The sequence below is a fragment of the Monomorium pharaonis genome, chromosome 10 (assembly GCF_013373865.1).
Source record: "Monomorium pharaonis isolate MP-MQ-018 chromosome 10, ASM1337386v2, whole genome shotgun sequence".
Classification (NCBI taxonomy): domain Eukaryota; kingdom Metazoa; phylum Arthropoda; class Insecta; order Hymenoptera; family Formicidae; genus Monomorium; species Monomorium pharaonis.
Window position 1 is genome coordinate 10,901,700 of NC_050476.1, and position 24,724 is coordinate 10,926,423.

At 33.9% G+C, this 24,724-nt stretch overlaps 1 protein-coding gene across 3 annotated transcripts in view; it reads left to right on the forward strand.

The window, feature by feature from the left end:
- Positions 1 to 24,724, forward strand: part of LOC105831067 (GPI transamidase component PIG-S) — a 293,030-nt gene that overhangs the window by 238,904 nt on the left and 29,402 nt on the right. For all 3 annotated transcript variants that reach the window (XM_036293075.1, XM_036293076.1, XM_036293077.1), the window contains exons 7-8: positions 9,228 to 9,375; positions 9,705 to 10,051. In XM_036293075.1, coding sequence (XP_036148968.1) covers positions 9,228 to 9,375; positions 9,705 to 10,051 — 495 coding nt within the window. The remainder of the gene's footprint in view (positions 1 to 9,227; positions 9,376 to 9,704; positions 10,052 to 24,724) is intronic.

Sequence of the window (24,724 nt, forward strand, 5' to 3'; positions counted from 1 at the left end):
AAAATATTTATAAAAATTTTCTGTGCTATCTAAATTGTTTTTGCATTATTCTGCGATGCGGAATCGTGTTGTGTGCAATTGGGTATGTGTGCAAACGGGTCGGCGCGCAATCAGGTCGGTGTGCAATCGGGTCCGTGTGCAATCGGATCCGTGTGCAAACGGGTCCGTGTACAAACGGGTCGGTGCCCAATCGGGTCCGTGTGCAATCGGGTCCGTGTGCAAACGGGTCTGTGTGCAAACGGGTCGGTGCGCAATCGGGTCCGTGTGCAATTGAGTCCGTGTGCAAACAGGTCGTGTGCAATCGGGTCGGTGCGCAATCGGGTCCGTGTGCAATCGGATCCGTGTCCAATCGGGTCCGTGCCCAATCGGGTCTGTGTCCAATCGAGTCCGTGTCCAATCGGGTCCGTGTCCAATCGGGTCCGTGTCCAATTGGGTCTCTGTCCAATCGGGAAATACTGTGTCCAATCGCTTATGTGCGCAATCAGGCCTCATTCACATATACCTATATGTTATAAACTGACGCAATTATATTATTTTTTATAAAAGCAATTAAATTTTGCAAAATATCTTAAAAATAAATAGCATTAATTAATTAATTTATTTATTTCATTGTTAAATTTATCTTTTTCCACATCCTTAATAATTTGATGGAAATTGTGATCTATTTAGCACTAATACTTTGAAGCTTTCAAATGTTTAATTAGATGGTTAACTATATAAATCATATATTTTAAGAAAAATTGAATAGTACATTTATTATCCTGTTTTTGTTCAATACATGATGAATTTAGATTTGGTGAATTTTTTTGTGCGCAGTAATTGTAGACAAACCGTTATTTTTGAAAACATTATCTTTATGATATTTTTTAAATATCAAATGGGTCTCTCATTCAGGATGTTATAGTGTTGTCTGATTTCTGAGTCAACTACGACGCGCATGGACGGTTCAAATATCGGACAGCATTGTGATATCTTTTATGAGACATTAAGCTGATATCATTTAGCTGATGTCATAAGGATAACATTTTCAAGAAACTGAAATTAAACTCTTCAATGAGATATCTCAAGAACCTCTCTTAGTAGACGTCTCTGATAAATGTTAATATTTTGACATCATTTCCAAGATATTTAAATGTTTTCTTTAAAAAGTTCTCTTAAAGTTTTCATTCTGACAAGTGTGTTGTCGGGGGTCCTTCCTTGCCTTACGTGTTCTCCCTGAAATATCCTTCCTACCAAATAAATTAAATCCCATAAGGCTGGACGTAACAATTTATTATTATCAACATTCATTAACTACAAAACAGAAATAGTAATAATGTTAAAGTAACTATTAAAGTAATAAATGACACTTTATGTTCATTTATTTTGCAGTAAATAATATTTTGCATTAAACTTTACAAAAAAAACAGTTAAAATCATTTTTATGCAAAATTTGATTTTACCTAATACAACAATCTTGTGACGTTCCGTACGAACTGAATGAAAAATATCCGAGCGAAGGGTTTTGACAATTGCTTCAGCTCCTAGGGACATACTGGCTCTACCAAGCGGTGAAATAATGCTTGAAAACTTAGATCTCTACGCAGTTACATCAAGTATCGGCGGCGCAATTGGCGTATAGAAATTTAGTGGCGGCGACGGCGTTAAAACATTTTTTTCTTCTAAAGACCAATGCATGTACATTTCTGTAATTGTAACCGTAAGATTTCGATCAATTATATTGCCCAAATCAGCCGTAACTCACCGAATTAACCAATCGTATTGTTTAATTTCTTACGGTAACAGAATGTGCAATGGCCTTAATGGTTTTTATACACAAAACATAACAATGTGTCGCGCGTCGAAAATGGATTATGAAGTGAATCATGTTAGTTTGCCAAAATCAATAATAAGTTTAATATACTTAAGACTTGAAATTTATTACTTTTTTTATTACAACTTTCTTCTTTTAATAAATCCATAAAATATAAATAAACGTAAACATGTAACAATAATAAAATAGAACATTGAATTATTAGTATCAGTAAATTTTTGTAACTTATTTCTATAACTACCCACCAAACACTAAGCAACATTAACATAACATCAATGTTATAATTTCCAACTTAACAATATAACTGTTACATAACAATTACATTGTTGATTTAGAACTTATTACGTTGACATTATGCCACTTTTGCTGAGTATTTACTGGGTATAAATATAAATTATATTATTTTGAACACTTTACGCTTCTATTTTGTGTTAACATTTTTTTTTGTTTTAATACTAAAGGTGCGGTTCCATGAAGCGGATTATGCGGAAGCGGAACGAGCGGATCACCAATCGCGAGATCATTCTGATAGAACTCTTTCAAAGATTCCGTCGAAACGGTCCTGTGATTGGTGATCCGCTCGTTCCGCTTCCGCATAATCCGCTCCATGGGACCGCACCCTAAGAGTCATCACACGGGAGCGTCCTAGATGTGCATAATAATAAATGGACACAACAAGAATGAAACGGATACAGACCAAGCGAACACACTGCGAAACGGACACAGTAACAAACGGACATAGTGCGAAATGGACACAGTAACAAACGGACACAGTACGAAACGGACACAGACCAAATGCGAACAGATCAAATGGACACAGTAACAAACGGACTTACCACATGGGTTGCAACTTTTCAGGGCATTCCTACTAACGGGGTGGGTGCAGGAGGGGGGGCAAAGCCCCCTTGCACCCCCCGCGCGCGCGCGTGTGTGTGTATGTGTATGTGTGTGTGCAAAGCATTCTCTGTACCACATGAGTTTGCGACTGTGTCCGTTTGTTACTGTGTCTGTTTGTCACTGTCCGTTTTGTACTGTGTCCATTTATTACTGTGCGCATCTGGGACTCATTTCATTATACACACTTTCCGTAAAGAAGAAGTCTCACCTTGGCAAAAAAGCATAAACCAATAGCATAAACCATAAGGAGTTTTGATCTGCGAAATACAGTTACACTCGGTTCTAATTTATCCGTCTTTTTATTATACCTGCGAATATAATGCACCTGCTAACTAAGACTAACTTCACTTGCGGCGTAATTTTTTTTTTGCGTAAGCGTTAAAGTTTAACATGCCTTAAGACGATATGATTAGTCGACGCAAATTACGCTTACGCATATAAAACCACCTGGGGCTCAATTCTTGAATTTATTCACAAGAGAAACGTATGTGCAAATACCCGCCTTAACAGAAAAGTTGCAAGTTTATTGGTTAAAAGCTATACGATAGCCAATAAATTTCCAACTTTTCTGTAAGAACAGAATTTGCGAATACGTTTCTCTTGCGAATGAATTCATGAATCAAGCCCCTGAACTCGAAAACTTCTGCATTGACTTGTGATTGGTGGTATTCGATAGCCAAACAGGACGTTTTCGAATATAAAACAGATTTCCACCCAGGCCTGCTCGGTTTAGGAGTGGGGTTATAAGCACATGTAGAAAAGGACAAACATAGACGTTGAAAAGGGACGGACGATGTAACATTAAGGCACTATAAAAGTGAGTATTCTCACGTCCGCGATTTTTCTTCTAACTAGCAGGAAAAATTAGGTATGTTTGTATATATATACGTCAATAATCTTTGGAAGCACCAAACTTTAGGCGACAATGAAACAAAGACACGATATTTATGATCTTGAGACTGTAAAGGTTATTGCGATGTATTATATATGTAAAACATTATGCTAGTTACTTGCTAGTTTGAAGAAAAATGGCGGACGTGAGAATACCTACTTTTTTAGTGCTTTAGTAACATGTATTTTCTTCTCTCTCACACGCAGGCGTGTGTAAGAGAGAACGAAATACCTGTTATATCGTACGTAAGCCTTACCCCCACTCCTGAAATTTGGGACAATCCTCGGTCTAGATATACTAGGTCTATGGCCGGTATTCATAGTCGGATCTTATATTTAAGATCATCTTAAGTACAGTCTTAAAATGCTATCAACCAATCACAGAGCCGTATTAGCATCTTAAGACATTACTTGAGATGATCTTAAAATAAGATTTGACTGTGAATACCGGCCTATGTTTCCACCTATATAAGTACTATAATATTTATATAGTCAAAGGTTTCCACTAAATGCTTTATGGCGCGACGGCGCGCCATAACAACATTGACGGCGGTGGCGGCGGAATCGGCTCAAAATTTATAGCGGTGGTAGCGTGATGCGGCGGCGTAGAGGTCTACTTAGAACTTCAAAGTTCCCCCCTCCTCCCCCGCGTCCGGCTCCCCGCGCCATTCAAAAATAGCACGCATTTCAAAATTTGCTTGGGTTACGCTAATCCAGATTGTATCTAGAGGGTTAACTTAGTGAAAAAAATTTTTTTGAAACATTTTGCTAAAATTTTACTAAAAATTTTTAAAAATCATTCTACATTTTGAAACATTTTAGTGAAATTTTAGCATAATTTTAGTATAATTTTAGTATAATTTTGACTAAAAATTAAATTTCAAACAAAATTGTATTTTTTATTGATTAATCTTAGAAATTCAGGCCTGTCCAAACACAGCTCACGAGATTTGCAAGTCGAAAGCGCTTCCACCTCTCTATCTTCTCGAAAGTGAAACGGAGAGTGAACAAAAAAGTATAGATGCTTTAGCGATAAAAGGATATGCGCTTTAATATCTATTTTTTTTATTTAGCTCCGTTTCACTCCATCGAGAAAGCGGAGAGGTAGAAGCGCTTTCGGCTTGCGAGTTAAGTTTGGATAGACCTCCTTTGGAACGTCAGACATTTTTTCTCACAAGGACCGAAAGGTCTTAAAATTTTTTGAAATCACATTACACATAATTATATATAAAATGAATCGAATAACAGCACTGTGGTTATGTATTTTCAAAATGTAAAAACTTATTTTCACAATACTACAACTTTGAAAATTAAAATTATTCTATATTATTAAGGAGTTAATTTTTTTATAAGGTTTAGACTGGCTTTCTTAAATTCAATGAAAACATTCGATAATATCTAATAAATGAAAAGGACGTATAATGTCTTTCAAATTTTATTGTATGTACAGTCGCGTGCTGATTGCATGTACATAAATTACTAAATATCGAACGATTAGTTCTTATGGATCTAACCAATTACGTTCAATCATTCTACAAGCAGAATTGTATTTCGAAACTCATCGGAAAAAATGTTGCAACTTTTTAGTAACCGATTGTACTCATGACAGAAAGACTTGCGGCAGATAAATCGTGAGCGGTCGTCTTTGTGCTGCTTCTCCACGACTCGTCGCCATTGGGCGCATTCTAGCAGATGGAGCGGATCACTGAGCGCTCAGTGATTCTCTAATATGATTGGCTTTTACCTTTAGTTCTTCGTTGGATTTAGAAGCAGAAACCAATTATAGTAAAGAATCACCGAGCGCTCACTGATCCGTTCCGTCTGCTAAACGCGCTCTATTATAAATCTAAGCAGACATATTTATTGCGCGAATCAATAGCTGCGTTCAGCAGAAGAAGCAGCTTTGCAACTGTTATACAATTTTTTTATATCAATAGTTTACACATTTAGATCCGAACTAAGGGGAACTAAGGGGAACTAATAGAAACTAAGAACAAAAATCAATTGTGATAAAGAATTTTACAACAGTTGGAAAGTTGCTTTTTCTATTAAACGCAGCCAATAGGAGGTGCGATCCACTTGATGTTTCGAACTACTTGATTGACCAATCAGAACAAAGAATTTTACGAATTGGTAATCAAAGAGCGTTTTGAAGCATTTGCAGCGTCAGGTCCATAGAAATAGTAAACGTAGATCGAGCATTCTGGGAGTGGAAATAAAGTTAAAAAAAAAAACCATGCTTTAGTATTGTCACAGTATATATAGTAGCGCAACTGCCCCGATTCTAGCGTACAAAATTGAACTGCACATGCGCAAACTAAGTAGGTAACTAAGTAACGAATCGTTTACCCAATTAAAATGAATACATTATAAAAGTATTATGTGGCGGTCCTCTTTCACATCGGGACATTGGGTAGGAAACTAATTATTGCTTGTCATAATCGTGTTGCGAGTGATCTTATATAGCGCGTTGAATGCACCTTACTCCTAAGAGTAGGTGCACTAACTAGCGGACGAGCGCGCAGCATTTCTTGAAATATCCATGTAAATTCCCTATAAATATTTCTTAACAGATATATTCATAGAAAATCTAATAGATTTATATTTTGAAGATAAAAGAATTCGATGCAATGATGAAAAAAGAACATTGCATCCATGTAGATTCTAGTACCGTTTTTGAGCGGATGTCCACTCGAATATTCACGTAGATTTCATGATACTGATCCACGTAGTATTAACATGGATATCACGTACTGTTTTATTGGGGTAAATGCCACAATTAAACGACCGAAATTGACAGCAGAAGACAAAATTGAAGTGTTAATGCAAGATATTACCCAGGTAGCAAGGTGACGTTAATACGACGTCAATAATTTGTCATTTAAGGTCGCAGACGTCATGTTACCAAATTAAGACGTAATAGTAACGTCATTTTCTGACCTATTAATTACGTCAGTCATTTATCCATCCTACAACGTATTTCCGACGTCATATTCTTGACTAATTAATAACGTCAGTTAATTGATCATTTTACGACGTATTAATAAGATTTTATTAGTGACTAATTACTGACGTTAACTATAATTCTTTGTAATAATTGACGATTTGACCTCAAATGACAAATTATTGAGGTCTAGTGGACGACACCTTGCTACCTATAACTATCATTATTTAAAGATTGGTTAATAAACAACATTATTAAAATTAATATAATATTTTATATAATTAATACTATCAATATTTTAGAATCATCCCAGGCAGCACATAATATTTATGATAAATATTTATTAATATTTATTAATATTTATTTTTTCAAAATATTATATAAATATTTTACACATATTTTATATATACGAAAAAAAAATCTTTATTCAACATATTAAAATATAAATTAAATATTTTATATAATATTTATGATAAATAAAAGATAAAGATTTGTATAAGTAATATTTTGTAAATATTTATAAATATTTCATAAATATTTTTATAATATTTATGATAAATCTTTATGATTTGTCAAATCTAAGACCACAAAAATATTTATAAAATATTTAGATAAATATTTATAAAATATTTAAATAAATATTATAAATATTTTATAAATATTTTATAAATATTGCGTTTTGTCTGAGGTATAATTTAGCTTTATCAAAAGAACAGAGCAAAAACATATTTCTATAAGTTATTCCACATGTTATTTTGCATATGTAAAAATCAGGAAAAAAACTGTAAATTTATATTTATTTATAAAAATATTAGTTAACTACAAGTTTCATGTTTCTCGCATCTATTGAACTGATCTATAACAAATATGTATTTATGATCATCAAGTGTTCATGGATCATCACAAAGGGCTAAGTAGCGTACGATCTTCGAAGTCAAGCAACGTCGGCGGTTCAGAGTTGGATGGGTGACCGCGGAAGTTAGGCAATTCCAAACGTGACTATGGTGTGGTGGGTCGTGATGCTTGTTGAGAAACAACGTAGATTTTTTTTACATTATAATTATGTTATTTCGATATTTTCATAATGCAAGTACTGCATATATAGGACATGTACCCGAAATATTTTCTAAAACGTCAAAATAACGGCTTTTACTACCTGGGATAGTCATAAAAATGACGTTAAAATGTCGTCTTTATTAAATGTAACCTAAAAACCTATGTTTTTTCATAAAAATAACAATAAAATACCGTCAAATGTACGATACTAGCTTCTTGAAAATGACGTCAATAATATGAAAATAATGACGTATTTTTGACGTAAATATATGACGTCGTTAAGATGAGACAAATGTACGTCAGTTTTACGACATTTAGACGTCATTTTAACTCGACATTATGACGTCTGGTTCGTCATAAAATGACCAAAAAATGCCGTCAATTAGACGTCACCTTGCTACCTGGGTAGAGGAATTAAATAGGAGTGTTCAGTGTTCAATGAAGAGTGATTAAAAAGAAATAAAAATTAATATTAACAGCTAAGAGTTATTTTGCCCTTCTAGAAAATAATAAATCTGTATAGGCTGTTTGTTTTATTTTAACACAATAATATTTTAATAAATACGTAAATTTAGATATAATATTTTTTTTACATTCTTAATATTTTTTTGTATTTTTATGTATGCATTTTTTATTACAAAAAATGATATATACATACGTATATTTTTAATAATTTATATTCATATAATTTTATATGTATTTGTAATTTGTTACTCATTTACATCATTTTTATTTAATTTATCTTTTAAATTTAATGTCTACAAGTAATAATTAAAAAAAAGAAAAATAACGATGAAAAAAGTGAAATGTAAGTTCTATAACATGAGATGTATTATTAGTAATTAAATTAGTCTATATTTTTATACTTAAAATAAAATAGATATGTATATAGTTGAAGTTCCCTGGTGAAAATGTAAAATCGGAGCGTAAGTCGAATGTAAAGGGAGAGTAATAGAAGCGTTAACAAACATTTTACGAAACGTAAATTGGAACAATGAAATGTAAAAGAAGCGTTAACACTTCTTTTACATTTCATTGTTCCAATTTACGTTTCGTAGAATGTTTGTTAACGCTTCTATTACTCTCCCTTTACATTCGACTTACGCTCCGATTTTACATTTTCACCAGGGTTGTATTGTTTGTAACCAAACTAGTCTACATTTTTGTACTTAAAATAGATATATAAAGCTAAAGTTCGCGAAAGCAGGGCAGAACATTTTAGTCTAGTGCAACAACGAGGAGCGGCTTCTGATTTGTTATCTACTTGTGCTCGATTTCGTACACGATAACATCAAACATGTCAACAGTGAGTTGCGCTATTCTATACACTGTGGTATTATTCTCCTTTCTTTTGCGATGCGTACAAGTATAAAATATCGGAGCATCGAAGAAAACAAACAAGAAATGTGAAACGATGAATCATGAACGAAGCCGTGCAACGTATAATACATTATAAATAGAAATTAAAAATATAATTACAACTATACGTACTACGCAGTATACGTACCATACATGTACTTTCTAGTAGTAAGTCCCCTTCGTTCCATGATTACAATAAATAGACTAAAATATATTATCTATTTCGAAATAAGTTTAATTTTTATCCATATTGTACACTTAATATAGATGGGGTGGCGTAGTTCTGATTAATCCACTATCAGAGATTTGTGAGAGTGCACAAGAGGATGAAGCGGTTACTGTCATTCCCGAGGAAACTGCCATAGTAGGCACATTTCTAGCACAGCTCAGACTATTACTAGGCATCCCAGAAATGGTAACGAGAGTCTTAATAAATTAAAAAAAATTTTTAACAAAGTAGTTCTTAATTTTCCTTGTAGTCTGCTTTAATTGTACAAATTATTCATGCAATGCAAGTATTCTTCGACCATTGGTCATTGAAAATTTTTTTTAAATAATAGTTGAATACTTTTGAGAAAGCCATAATCTGTATTAATAGTTTTTGAAGAGATGTAAAAAATATCGGTATTTTTATAAAAAAATATTTTTTTTATTGAGTTACATAATATATATTTCATTTTATCTTGTAATTTTTAAGAACAAAACATTTAGAATATGAATGATTATAAAAGTAAACAATTTCAGACATCTATTAATGGAGCAACGACGGTGCCATTGGTGGGGTTGAAATCACGCGACTGGGAAATTGATTCCTTGTTAAGATTTCGCACTATTGAACAATTAACTTCAGCCAAACTAACTTTGCAGTCACTGGCACGATTACTCAAAGAGATTAGCAATATTGTTATCACAGATGTAGTGGGAAACAGAATCAAGACCGCGCTCGATTTGGTGCACGAGTCTGCGAAGCTGCTGGAACGAGGCGATCTCGAACGTAGTTTCATACTTAGTAAAGAAGCTTTTATTATTTCTGAAGCGGCTTTTTCCGACCCAACGCTCTTAGCACTTCTTTATTTTCCGGAGGACCAAAAGTGAGTAATTTTAAATTATAATAAACAAAAAAGTACTACAAAAAAATTTCACACATGTAAACACTACAGCAGCAAAAGATTAAATCAATTTTATACATACAATTATTAAACTAAATGTTCAAAAACGACATATTTTATAAGATATTTACATAAAATTACCTAAAATGACATGAGAAAAAAAGGAGAAAGGAATATAGGGTGTTTCTAAAGCATCGGATTTGCTTAGCACCATGCGATAAAGAATGAAAATATAAGAAGAAATGTCTAATACTATTTTTCGATGCGATAAATAGTTTCGCCTTAATTCATCATTGTAATAAGTCAATAAGCGCGGAGGTACAAGAGAAAGTCAGTGACGGAGAATGCCTGAAATTGACTTTTTGTTATTAAAAATTAAAAAATGCTTCTATTGCTAATAGTTATCGACTAACTTTCTCTTGTACCTCCGCGCTTATTGACTTATTACAATGATGAATTAAGGCAAAATTATTTACCGCATCGAAAAATAGTATTAGACATTTTTTCTTAGATTTTCATTCTCTATCGCATGGTGTAAATCCGATGCTTTAGTATTATAATTATATAAACAAGGTTTGTACTCAAATTTTGTAAAAGATTTTCTTCTTTTGTTATTATTTCGATTAAATAAAGTTTCTGCTTGTTGCTAAGATTATGCCGAATTTCTTAGTTGTGCGTGTGCTGGGTAGGGTTAGTTCAGTAAAATACTCACTTGCCGTTTAACTACTTTATTTAACAGAAATCACTTTATGCGACAGTGTGATACACGAATGGTTAAATTAAACTGAGCCTATCTTAGCGTTGGTTTTTCCCTTTTTATTCCAGTTTTCTGGGTTAGGATGCATCCTTGCCGACCAGCGTTTTTGCTACAAGGCTGCTGCGTCCGAATTCTGTTTATCTGGCTCTAACTAAGTTGCTGCGCTCATTTCCCTTTGTCTGATTATTTTGTTAAATTTCTTATTTCGCCAAATACTTACTCGCGACCTATATAGGTCGGATTAAGACATCCGGCTCGTAACATAGCTTTAAAATTTTATTTTTTTAATGTTACGTCCGGCAAACTCCATTTTCCCTTTGTCAGAGATTAAATAAGATTACAAAAGAAATTTCGTTTCAACGGTCTCCAATAATTTTTTTCATGCGCCTAGGATTAGTCTGTTAGAAACGTGACGACAAAAATGGATGGACGAAACGACCAAGTTGATAATTTCAACTCCTTTTGAATATCGAGTCAACAAACAATAAATTCTGAACATAGAAATACAAAGACAAACTCACAAAGCTTCACGTTTCCTCACAAAAAATGAGTAATAAGAAATCCAAACATTAGTACAAAATAAATAACCGTTTCCTCCATCTGAAAACTATACCGTAGCACATCTAGGACCATAAAGAATTTATTATCGTTTGAACTTGAAGGGAAGTTAGACCAACGCGATAAAGCGGATTCTTTTGATAAAATTAAAAGAATGTGGGAGGAGACAAAGAGACTTTCGACAGATTACTCAACGTATGATTTGTCAAAAAGAAATGACGATTTCTCCAATAGGGAAACGTAGGATTTATCCATTGCATAATCCTATAAAGAGTCCTACCAATTAGAACCTTTGAACTACCTACATCTCAATCCTCCCTCTGTAGGGCCCTATGTATAAAAATAACAAATTTTGAAGGGCATCATATGCAGAGAGTCAGTCAAAACACTAAGAGTCAATCGGATTATGGAGAGTCAAGCAATCACTGAGAGTCAGTCAGATAACTAACAAAGGAACGGACAGAAGTGTTTCTCACCAATTTTAATGAGCTTTGAATATGTGTAGAATATAAAAAATATTACACCCATATTTTTTTAGCCGCGTATCTCAACGTTTAGGGGTGAAATCATTCCTCGAAAATAAGGCATTTTTTCGTTTTTGGCGAATATCTTTGAAAATATAAAGTTTATGAAAAAATGTTCTATACAAAAGTTTTATGGCATTTTATACTCTTTATAGTGGTATATTTATATTTTCCAAAAATTTTTAATTTTTAATTTACTCTTATCCCACCCCTTTTTTCAACATTTTAAAAATTATGTAAGGACAAAAATTAAAGAGTATTAAAAGCCGAATCCATCCATATATAATAATATATGAGTTCCATCATTCTCAATTATTGGCAAAACGAAATGATAATCTCGTGCTATAGGCGCCGCACTAGAAGTTGCATTATTTCTTTAGTCGCATCACATTCAATACGTATTACACGATATAAAGTTTATAAAGCATAAATGCATATATATAACAAAAGTAGCATATATATATATATATATTGTGACGTGACAGCCACAGGCTGCTGTCCGTCACAAGGCCCTAAGAGCCCTTACGCATTAACATCACGCGGGTTTTGCGTCCTCCCGCTCGGGAGTGGATGCAAAAGCGTGTTGTCTCGTGTTTTTGTGTGTGTGATGTCCCACGTGCTATCAGTTCGTTAATTATTAAGATTTTTGCGAGCGTTGTATCGCGGGTGCGGCGGAGATCGGTGGCCCTGACGATCTGTTTGTAATTTTTGAACGTCTCGTCTCGACGGAGAACCTTCCCGGAGGTCGCAGAGTGACTAAACATCGAGGGAGTAAAAAAAGACTCTTTCTGAGCGGGGGTCCGCAGGTAATGCCGCTCTTATCTTGCCTACAATTTGTGCCGTTTGAGAATTCCGATACTGCCGCCGAATCACGCTTTCAGGATCCAGCGACGCGCGAAGCCGGCATCCCGACGGGGCGACTGCAGACTCGATACCGCATAAATTCCGGCGGGAGGATCGCAACAGCTTATAATCAACGAACGCCATCGTTGAGGAGGAGATAACACCCTGGTGGAGGAGGATGCGCCCGGCAAGGAGAGAAGAGTCTGCCGCGGAAGGAGGCGCCAAGATTCTCGTGCACGGGGCTCTAATTTATTGACCGCCGCGCTGGGATCGAGCAGCCGGCGACAGCGTGCACACCGCGCTCTGCGCGAAAAATTGATTTTCGGAAAACCGGCCAATAAGGGCCCGGAGGCAAGGTGGGGCACGCCGCCGAGCGGCCCTCGCGAGATTCAAGATTCCTCACTCGTGCTGCGGACGTAATCATAAATAGTGCGTGCAATCCGGAGTCCCGAGCAGCGAATCATGTAAGAGAAGACGCAGGAGCCGGAGAATATCCCGACCCGGACGAGGCAGGCGAGAAGGAGACAACTTGGTGAGACGAGCATCATAATACCATGTAAAGCCACCGATTTCGCGGGTTGGGCGAGTCGCGGAAAGTCGCGGAGTTATTGTTGTATTTTCCGACGTATTAAGTAAAGTCAAGAGCTCGTGGAATTATCGGAGCATCGTTGTCTCGCCCGATCGCGCCCGCCCGCGTGAGTTCGCTCCGTGCTGTTCGTCCGTATTATAATTACGTTGCGTATGCGTCCCGATCCGCAGCCGAGTCAATCGTAATTTCGTCCGGTAGTCGTGTCACGAGTTATTTCCGTGTTGTAAATTGTCACGCATCTATAAGTTATTGTTAGTAATGTTTGATTTGGTCGATCGCATTTATATCGCGAGTCCTTCGATAATTGCGCTCTGGTAACATTTGATGTAATCGTCCTGAACCGCCTTGTTGGCGAGCGAATAATAATTATCGCGCCTATTACTCGCGAGATTCTTTTGCGCGCGGAAGAACACGAGTCCGTCGCGTGCCGCGCGGGCTCGGAGTTACTGTTCGTCCCGTTCGCCCTTGGCGAAGCCGTCATCCTATCGGGAGTTTGGCGTTCACCAACGACGCCGGGTCAAGCGTAGACAAGTCGGAGAATTCCCGCGTACGCACAATAACCCGCTCATTAAGTATCTCGTTTTCGCGATATTCGATACCCAGTGTCGTCAGCTGGTAACGCACGCGAGCCATCGCCGCTCTACAGAGCCGTTCAATTTTGTAATACCTACGATCAAATATATTTGTTAATTTCTTTGTTACATTTACGTTGTGTCAATAATTCTCTCGCCTTCCCGATTCCATCCGCCCGCGCCGAACCTCCCTCTCTGCCATTCTAGGGCTGAGCAGCTGGATATCGGAGCAGCTAACGCCCCGGTCGCCTACGAGGCTTACTCTTTTTGCGACTTAAGTAATTTGAGTGCAATCTCCCGCTAATTTCGAGAAGAGTGGTACGCTTAACGTACCTGGCGCCCAACCGAATAATTTTGTGGAAAACCTTGCGAGAAACGGTCGCTCCGACACCCGGACGGCTCAGGGCCGCGACGGAGGCGAAGTTGGCCGTCGCTCGTGGGCACGGTTACAATATATACATATATGCGTACGTACATTTTCATTCTTACAAATGCGAATATAGATTAATATAAAGCAAAATATTTTTTCAATATTTAAAACTGCAAATACAATATAACAAAATATATAATCCAGAAAAAAATATAAACTGTAAATTACAACAACTATTTGCATAATTATATTATTTACACTATATGTACATAGAACGCTCTAATAATAAAGATAATATAATTATATAATTTAATTTAATGAATTTAAAAATACATTTATATGGATGTATATATTCATTTTGCACACAACACGGGTGAATAAGTTTAATATCAGTGTTGATAGACGGGCCGGTTGTTCTTGAGCAGGCGCATCACGTGAGGCTTTAGTAAAATATCCATTGGTAATAGGAAGGAGATCTTTGGTTTCCATACAATTTTTTTGCAAATTTATAAAAACGTTAACACATTTTATATATTAAACACGCTTGTATATTTTCTTGTATTAAATAAACTAATTTATAAATATTGTATTTTATTTGATGAACACTGCTAAGATTTTTTGGCGATTTTCCCTTAGCCTTGCGACAAATGTCAGTATTCTGTATGAGTTCCGCCAAATAAAATATTTTATTTCAATTTAAATATGTTTTATTCCATAAATTTACCTTCTCTTTCGTTTTTGAATTAATTATTATTATTAAATGCAAATTATTTTTAATTCCTTAATTTATGTTGAATATATATATACAAATATACATGCAAACGATATGCAAATATATGCGTGTGTGTTAAATATATAAAATGTGTTAACGTTTTTATAAATTTGCAAAAAAATTGTATAAGGACAAAGATCTCCTTCCTATTGCTAATTGATACTTTACTGAAGCCTCACGTCATGCGCCTGCGCGAGAACAACCGACCCGTCTATCACTGATATTAAACTTATTTGCCCATGTCGTGTGCAAAATGTATATATACATTCGTATAAATGTATTTTCAAACTCATTAAATTAAATTATATAATTATAGTGATATAATTTCTTTATTGTCAGAGCGTGCAATGTGTATATAGTGTTGTAAATAATATAATTAGGCAAATAGTTATTGCTGTTTATATTTTTTACTTTTCTCTTGATATTATATATTTTGTTATATTGTATTTGCAATTTTAAATGTTAAAAAAATATTATGCTTTATATTAATCTATATTCGCACTTCTAACAATAAAAATGTACGTACGCACATACGTATATATATATGCTACTTTTGTTATATATAAAAGGTGAATTTTAATGGTTGTCTCCCCTTACGGAAAAAAACACTAATTTTGAGAGTTTACACTCAAAATTAAGTGTTAATACTCGATTTTTGGAGTTTACTCCCAAATTTAGGTGTATACGCTCAAATCTTGAGTATTTACACTAAAGATTGAGTGTTTATACTCGAACATTTGTGTGTACACCCAATGATTGAGTGTTCATACTAAAGTTTGGATTTAAATACTGAATATTTAAAAGTATTGTGGTGGCTACGACTGCTGACAGTTGACAGCCGCACATGTTTCGAATTTCACTCTGTCTGAAATTGACTTCAGGCAGATTGAGGAAATTCTTCCTGCCGACAGACGTCGCATTATGAATTAACTTGCAATTAAGATGACTAATCAGATAATATATAAGAAGGGACGAATTGACGTCTCTTCGCTCATCGAGCAAATGTAGTACTGGCTCCAACTAGAGCGAAGCTCTCCATGACCGATATTCCGAATACTTACCTTGGAGGTTGATTCCAATTGATCTACCGGAACCGAGATTCTACATCGACGCCTCAACCCAGACAACTCATCAAGAGGCTTCAACTCAAACCGAACCCCTGGAACTACAAGCGGTGGAAGCGACTTCTTGGAAGAAACTGGAAAAGGCTAATCTACGGAAAAAAACACTCTAATTTTGAGAGTTTACACTCAAAATTGAGTGTTAATACTCGATTTTGGGAGTTTACTCCCAAATTTAGGTGTATACGCTCAAATCTTGAATATTTACACTAAAGATTGAGTGTTTATACTCGAACATTGAGTGTGTACACCCAATGATTGAGTGTTCATACTGAAGTTTGGATTTAAATACTGAATATTTAAAAGTATACTCTCAACATTTGGATATAACACACAATAAATGAGTGTATACTTCCAACATGAAGTGTGAACACTGAAACGTTGGGGATGTACACTCAACATCTATCGGTTGAAGGTATACACTTCCCAGAAAACACAGAGATGAACAGAAATTCCTAAAAAAGTCATTTTAATAAATACTTGGAGAAGTAGAAAAATGAATACATAAATAATTCTTGAGGAATTAGACACAATGAGTTCGCATTGAAGTATTCCTTAAGAGTTCATTGTAATGAATACCTCGCGATTTATTATTTGGAATATTTAGAGTATTCATAGAGAAGTTATTTTAAAGAATACTTGGCGAAGTAGAAAAATGAATACATAATTCTTGAGGAATTAGCCATAATGAGTTCACATTGAAGTATTCCTTAAGAGTTTATTGCAATAAATACCTCGCGATTTATTATTTGAAATACTTTGAGTATTCATCAGAAATTACTCGAGTGTTTGGATAATCTCAATTATATTTTTATAATTATATATCGCTTAATAAATGCTAATTCATACTTTTATACACGAAATGCGTTATATATAATTAACAAAACAATATACTAACAAATATGTATGCATAATCAAGAAGTGTTTATGGATCATCACGGGGCGTTAGGATACGTACGGTCTTCGAAGTCAAGCAACGTTGGCGATGGTTAACACTTGGATGGGTGACCGTTTTTTTAGGTACAGAAATTAAACATGCTTTAACAGGTACGACTATGGCTTGGCTGAAACATGGTATAATCTTCTTCCTCTTACAAAATTAATCAGAATTTTTTATTAAATTCGTTTGAGATGTTTACTTGGAGAAGTTCTAATGAATACCTTAAGAAGTTCTGAGGAATTCCAACAAGTAATTCTATATGAATACATTAAGAAGTTCTGAGGAATTCTAACAAATAATTCTATATGAATACTTTAAGAAGTTCTGAGGAATTCGAATCATGGTGCATGTAACTTCCTATGTTATTCTTAAAGTATTCTTCTATGAATTTTTCAGGAATTACTGTTCAGAAAGGAAGACTACTTTATGAATTCTTTAAGAAGACACTGTGTTATCTGGGTTAATATTGAGTGTGCACTCTCAAACATTGGATTAGAAAATTTTAAATAAAAACAAAAGCAAAAAAAGCAGGTTCAACCGAGATTAAAATTAATCTGCATTGGTAGAAATGGACATAAAACGAATATCTAAAATAAACATTCAACTAGAGTGCTCAGCTGACTTTGAATATTAATTTGAGTATTACTTTCAACTTGGACGTTTGCCATCTAATTGAGTGTTAATTTCAGTGTTATTCTTAAATTTAGGATTAACATTAAAATTAACACTCAATTAGATGGCGAACATTCAAGTTGAGAGTAATAACACTCTAATTAAAAGTAAATTAAAAAGCGAACACTCAAGTTTAGTGTTTACACTGAATTGAGTGTTTACTCCTTGTCCCAAATTATACTCAACTTGAGTATTTTTTAAAGTGTTATTTTTAGTGTTTTTTTCCGTAAGGATACATAAAACGAATATCTAAAATAAACATTCAACTAGAGTGTTCAGCTGGCTTTGAATATTAATTTGAGTATTACTTTCAACTTGGACGTTTGCCATCTAATTGAGTGTTAATTTCAGTGTTATTCTTAAATTTAGGATTAACATTGAAATTGGCACTCAATTAGATGGTGAACATTCAAGTTGAGAGTAATAACACTCTAATTAAAAGTAAATTAAAGAGCCAACATTCAAGTTGAGTATTTACACTGAATTGAGTGCTTACCCCTTGTCCCAAATTATACTCAACTTAAATATTTTTTTAAGTGTTATTTTTAGTGTTTTTTCCGTAAGGACCAACTTTTTACCATGAGAGATGGGATTACTGACTGCAATCTTAGTACACACATGTACGACATTTGCACACACATATGTCGTACATGTGTGTACTAAGATTGCAGTCGGTAATCCCATCTCTTATGGTAAAAAGTTGGGACAGCCATTATAGCACGAGATTATCATCTTGTTTTGCATAATTAAGAATGATGGAACTCATATATTATTAAAATATGGATGAATTTGGCTTTTAATGCTCTTTAATTTTTGTCTTTACAAAATTTACAAAATGTTGAAAAAAATGGGTAAGGGTGAGGTAAATAAAAAGTTAAGAAATTTTTGAAAAATATGAATATACTATTGTACAGAGTATAAAATACCACAAAACTTTTGTATAGAACATTTTTTCATGAACATTATATTTTCAATGATATTCATTAAAAACGGAAAAATGCGTTGCCTTCGAGGGATGGTTATAACCCCTAAACGTCGAGATACGCGACTAAAAAAAATATGAGTCTAATATTTTTTTATGTTCTGCAACATATCCAAAGCTCATTAAAATCGGTGAGGACAGTTCTGTCTGTTCTTTTGTAAAAGTAGTCTATATATATATATATATATATATATATATATATATATATATATATATACACACATATATCACTATATAGCAGTAGTATAGTAAAATATAATCATGTAGAATAAACTTTAGTGCCGTTCCATCCAGTCAAAGGATCTACTCGGTTCAGATTTGTTCGAGAACCAGTTATGAGTAACTCACAATCACAATTTTTTATTTTCTTTCTTTTCTTTACTCATCTATTCCCTTCCGTTCTTAATTCTTATTTATAAATAATTTCCTCTTATTTTCAATTGATGATTCTAATCAACTCCCTCCTTCCTCTTCTTCCCAACCGTCGAAGAACAAGGGAACTGACGGAAGTGTCTCTCACCGATTTTAATGCGCTTTGGATATGTTGTAGAACAAAAAAATATTAGACCTATATTTTTTTCAGCAGGGTATCTCGACGTTTAGGAGTTGAAACCACCCCTCGAAAATAATGCATTTTTTCGTTTCTGGTGAATATCTTTGAAAATATAAGGTTTATGAAAAAATGTACACCATACAAAAGTTTTATGGCAATTTATGCTCTTTATGGTGGTATATTTATATTTTTCAAAAATTTCAAATTTTTAATTTACCCTTATCCCATTTCTTTTTTTGCAACATTTTGAAAATTTTGTAAAGACAAAAATTAAAGAGCATTAAAAGTCAAATTCATTTATATATAATAACATATATAGGGTACCACCATTCTCAATTAATGGTAAAACGAGATAATAATCTCATGCTATAGGCGCCGCGCTAGAAACACTGTTGCGTTATTTCTTTAGTCGCGTCACACTCAATAATTGCCTTTTCTGCGTATATATTTTTATATTAGAACATAAAAATGGATTAATCTTAATTACATAATACCCAACGTATTACACGATATAAAGCATAAATGCATGTATATAACAAAAGTAGCATATATGTGTATGTGTACGGTATAGCAAGAATTAAAATAATTAGAATAGAGATAATTTTATCTCTGCAAGCACAATTATATATAAAAAATATTATATCCGAGGTGGCATTTGCACAAAGATTAATCAGTTCAGTCAGTGTTAAAAATAGTACAAAGGAAATAGTTCTGACTATCACATGCATATTAATATACATATATTCTGCTACATTTATTCGCCCGTGTCATATGCAAAATGTATAATCCGTGTCGTGAGCAAAATGTAAACGCATCGACAAAAATGGTGTCTCTCGGCGTAAAAATTGGGGATCATGCCGGTGTTGCATCCTTCATCAATGCTGCACACTCAAGAAAGATAGATTTATGATGAGAAGACGTGATACCCATTCGCTGGTATCCAATATCCATTTCACTTGCACTCAAGCAAGAGACGTCATTAGTTTCGAGTGCGAGTGAAACAGATATTGGACACCGGCAAATTGATATCACGTTTTCTCACCATAGATTTATTAGAATAGACTGCTCATAAAGGTAGTGGGGGTATCTGTCACTGAGAAAAGGATAACTGTCGTTAATATGAGTTGCTATCTATTTATAATGCAGAATAGTGGGGAACCATAGCGACCAATATCGGTGTCAGAGTATGCGCGTTACGCATACTATGGGTGCTTTTCAGTTATGAAACATTGGGTGTTTACGATAATGGCTATCTGAGTAATTTTCTCTAGGACCGAAATATATGATAAGCACAACCATCTACTATCATCATGATTCGTGACAACTCAATGCTGTCCGGTATAGCCAAATCATCACGAGCAAGTTGCGAGTTCCGTGAGTTTGTAGCAGGTAACCTAAAAAGTACGACATAAATAATTTGATTATTACAATTAAAAATAATCTGTTTTTAATGTATGGTAAGATTATTAACTTCATTAAAATAGTAATTATATAACACAATCATGTATTTTTAAAGTATTGTCTAAAGTAATATTAAAGAGATTATTTTATTTACAAATATTTTATTTATTAATTTGTCTATCAAGTTTCTATTATAACGTATATCTAACGCATATCTAACGTATATCTGTTTACAGTATATCTTAATTTACTATGCACTTGTATTACAAATTAAAAAAATTTATTGTAAACATTATTATTAGTTTCACATTAGTGAAATATTCATGCATAATATTTATACATAAAGATATATGATTTTTTAAAATAATGATAACACCATGCAACTTATCATTAACAGTTGTTACAAGAAAGAAAAATATTTATACTTAAATTTTTATTTTACTTGTAATCTAAAAAATATTATTAATAATGATTTATTTAGTAATTTTACATAATTTATCTCATTTGTTTCAAAGTGTTAACACCATCCGTTTAATAAAAGATGACTTTTCTAATATATATGTTAGTTAATAATAAATAATAACATTTATTGAGAATCAATGTTTAATTAAAATATTATATTAGGTTTTGAAATAATACCGTTATGATAGAAACTTGATAGACAAAATAAATATTTGTAAATAAAATAATCTCTGATATTACTTTAGACAATACTTTAAAAATACATGATTGTGTTACATATAATTACTATTTTAAAGTTAATAATCTTATCATACATTAAAAACAGATCATTTTTAATTGTAATAATCAAATTATTTATGTCGTACTTTTTAGGTTACCTGCTACAAACTCACGGAACTCGCAACTTGCTCGTGATGATTTGGCTATACCGGACAGCATTGAGTTGTCACGAATCATGATGATAGTAGATGGTTGTGCTTATCATATATTTCGGTCCTAGAGAAAATTACTCGGATACCCATTATCGTAAACACCCATTGTGTCGTCATTGTATGACACAGTGTTACAGAATGTCGAGTTGTAGCTGGAACGCTGTTTAGCTTTATTTTACCGCCAGAAAGCAGACCAGTAATTACCAAAAGATTTGTGGTGTAAGTTAATATCTAAAAAACTTTTTTTATAAATTGAGCATTTTCTAATAAGTCTTATTAAATAAGAGATACAGTGCTTTACAATGAATTATTTTATTTGTTTAACATTTAGTTAATAATAGAAGCTGAAATAATATATGCAGTGTTTGCAAATAAATCCTTCCATTGCTGTAATTGGAAAATTATAAATAATTATTAATTATAAAATTTATATAAATTTTTAATTATAATACAATAGAATGTAATATTTAATATTAATAGTTAACACGGTTAACGTGTGTGAAAGATAGTGATAATTAATAGTAAATTTATCAATATATATTAATTATTGTATTATGTACATTTGTAATTGTAATAAATAGTAAAATAAAATACGCATTAATTATCTTCCATTATTTAGGAATTAATCTTTAATAAAATCGTATTTTTTCAATTTTTGTTTTTTATTAATAAAAAAATTTTATAAAAACACTTTGGAATTATAATTACTCGAAAATTATATTTTTCAAAAATATTTAATGCGAATAATCTAACCATTTAATTGAAATTAGAAATTTCTATTATTACATATTTCTATCTACAGAAAAATAAGTGATACCAAATGTAAAATGTAAAATTGTTGGTATTTGTGGAGTGACGACACAGTCGAACTTAGCTTCTTAGCTGTGCACGATTGTGTCGACTTGTGTTGTAGTTGAAAAGCACTAATTCGTACACTGTGTTACATAGTGTTGCCTGTGTGTACATTGCTGGAAAGCACTCTATGATACGTTCACGCTCTGATACCGTTATTGCCCTTACGGAAAAAAACACTAAAAATAACACTGAAAAAAATCAAGTTGAGTATAATTTGGGACAAGGGGTAAACACTCAATTCAGTGTAAACACTCAACTTGAGTGTTCGCTCTTTAATTTACTTTTAATTAGTGTTATTACTTTCAACTTGAATGTTCGCCATCTAATTGAGTGTTAATTTCAATGTTAATCCTAAATTTAACAATAACACTGAAATTAATACTCAATTAGATGGTAAACATCCAAGTTGAAAGTAATACTCAAATTAATACTCAAAGCCAGCTGAACACTCTACAGTTGAATGTTTATTTTAAATATTCGTTTTATGTCCATTTCTACCAATGCAGATTAATTTTAATCTTGGTTGAACTTGCTTTTCTTGCTTTTGTTCTTATTTAACATTTTCTAGTCCAATGTTTGAGAGTGCACACTCAATATTAAGTGTATACCTTCAACCGATAGATGTTGAGTGTACATTCTCAACGTTTCAGTGTTCACACTTTATGTTGGAAGTATACACTCATTTATTGAGTGTCATATCCAAATGTTAAAAGTATACTTTCAAATATTCAATATTTAAATCCAAACTTTGGTACACTCAATCATTGGGTATACACACTCAATGTTCGAGTATAAACACTCAATCTTTAGTGCAAATACTCAAGATTTGAGCGTATACACCTAAATTTGGGAGTAAACTCCCAAAATCGAGTATTAACACTTAATTTTGAATGTAAACTCTCAAAATTAGAGTGTTTTTTCCGTAAGGTTGGTCACTATGCCTTCCCACTATTCTGCATTAGAAAGAGATAGCAATTCATATTAACGACAATTATTCTTTTCTCAGTGACGGATACTCCCACTATCATTTTTCCACTTCATAAGCAATCTATTCTAGTAAGTCTATGCTTCTCATTCATCATAAGTCTATCCTTGAGTGTGCGGCGTTGAAGGATATAAAACCGGCGCGATCCCCATTTTTTTCGCTCCTCCTCGTCTTCACCTCACCGCGCGCTTAATAACACGTATGGCGCTTCGTGTGGGTAATCACCGCGCTGGACCCCGAAGGACACTATTTCTGCCGGTGCGTGTACATCCGTGTCGTGTGCAAAATGTATAATCCGTGTCGTGTGCAAAATGTACATTCGTATGATAACCCCGTACATCATTTCCTCCTTCTACTCTCTTACATATTCTATATTTTCTAGACCTTTTTTTACAATACATATATAATACAAATTTCTTCCCTCGCTTGTATGCATCTTCTCAACCTCCCACTCCCTCAGTCGCGCTCCCTCTCCTCCTCTGGCCTCCTCTTTTTTTTCTCCTTGCTCGTTCCTCCTCTTCTTCTCCATCTGCTTCTTCCCTTGTTTCTCCTTCTTACCGCCTGTCTCTTTCTCCAATTTTTCCCTAATCTCCTGCTTACCCGCTCCTCCGCGCAATCCCCCTTCTCCTTTCCTCCTCCTGTCTCTACCCAGATAGCACACGGACGTCCTTAGGACGTCCTCAGGACGTCCAGGACGGACTTCGTGGATATCCTGAGGACGTCCTGATTTTATCCCGGGACGTCCTCAGGACATCCTGAGGAATAGCAAACGAGCGCCACTTTTTAGTCCTCAGGACATCCTGAGGACAGTCCATCGAACATCCTGAGGACAGTCCATCGGATGTTCTGAGGATACCATAGGATTTCCTCAGGACATCCTCAGGAATAGCAAACAATGACCACTTTTTGTCAGATTTTTTAGATTTTTTTTTTTTAGGATTTTTGATAAATGTATCGATTTTTTATAAGAATTGAAACGTTTCTCAGAAAAATTTAAAAAATAAAAAATTCCGATTAATTTAGAAAATTTTTTAAATATTTCTAAGTATTTTTAACAGTTTTTGAGAATTGAAAAAAAACTAACAAAAAATTAAAAGTTCAAATTATCTCTACGATAATTTTGTAAGAGGAAGAAGAGACTATAATGTTTCAGCGACAGTTGTACCTGTTAAAGCATGTTTAATCTCTGTACCCGAGAAAACGGTCACCCATCCAAGTATCAACCATCGCCGACGATGCTTGACTTCGAAGACCATACGCTTCCTAAC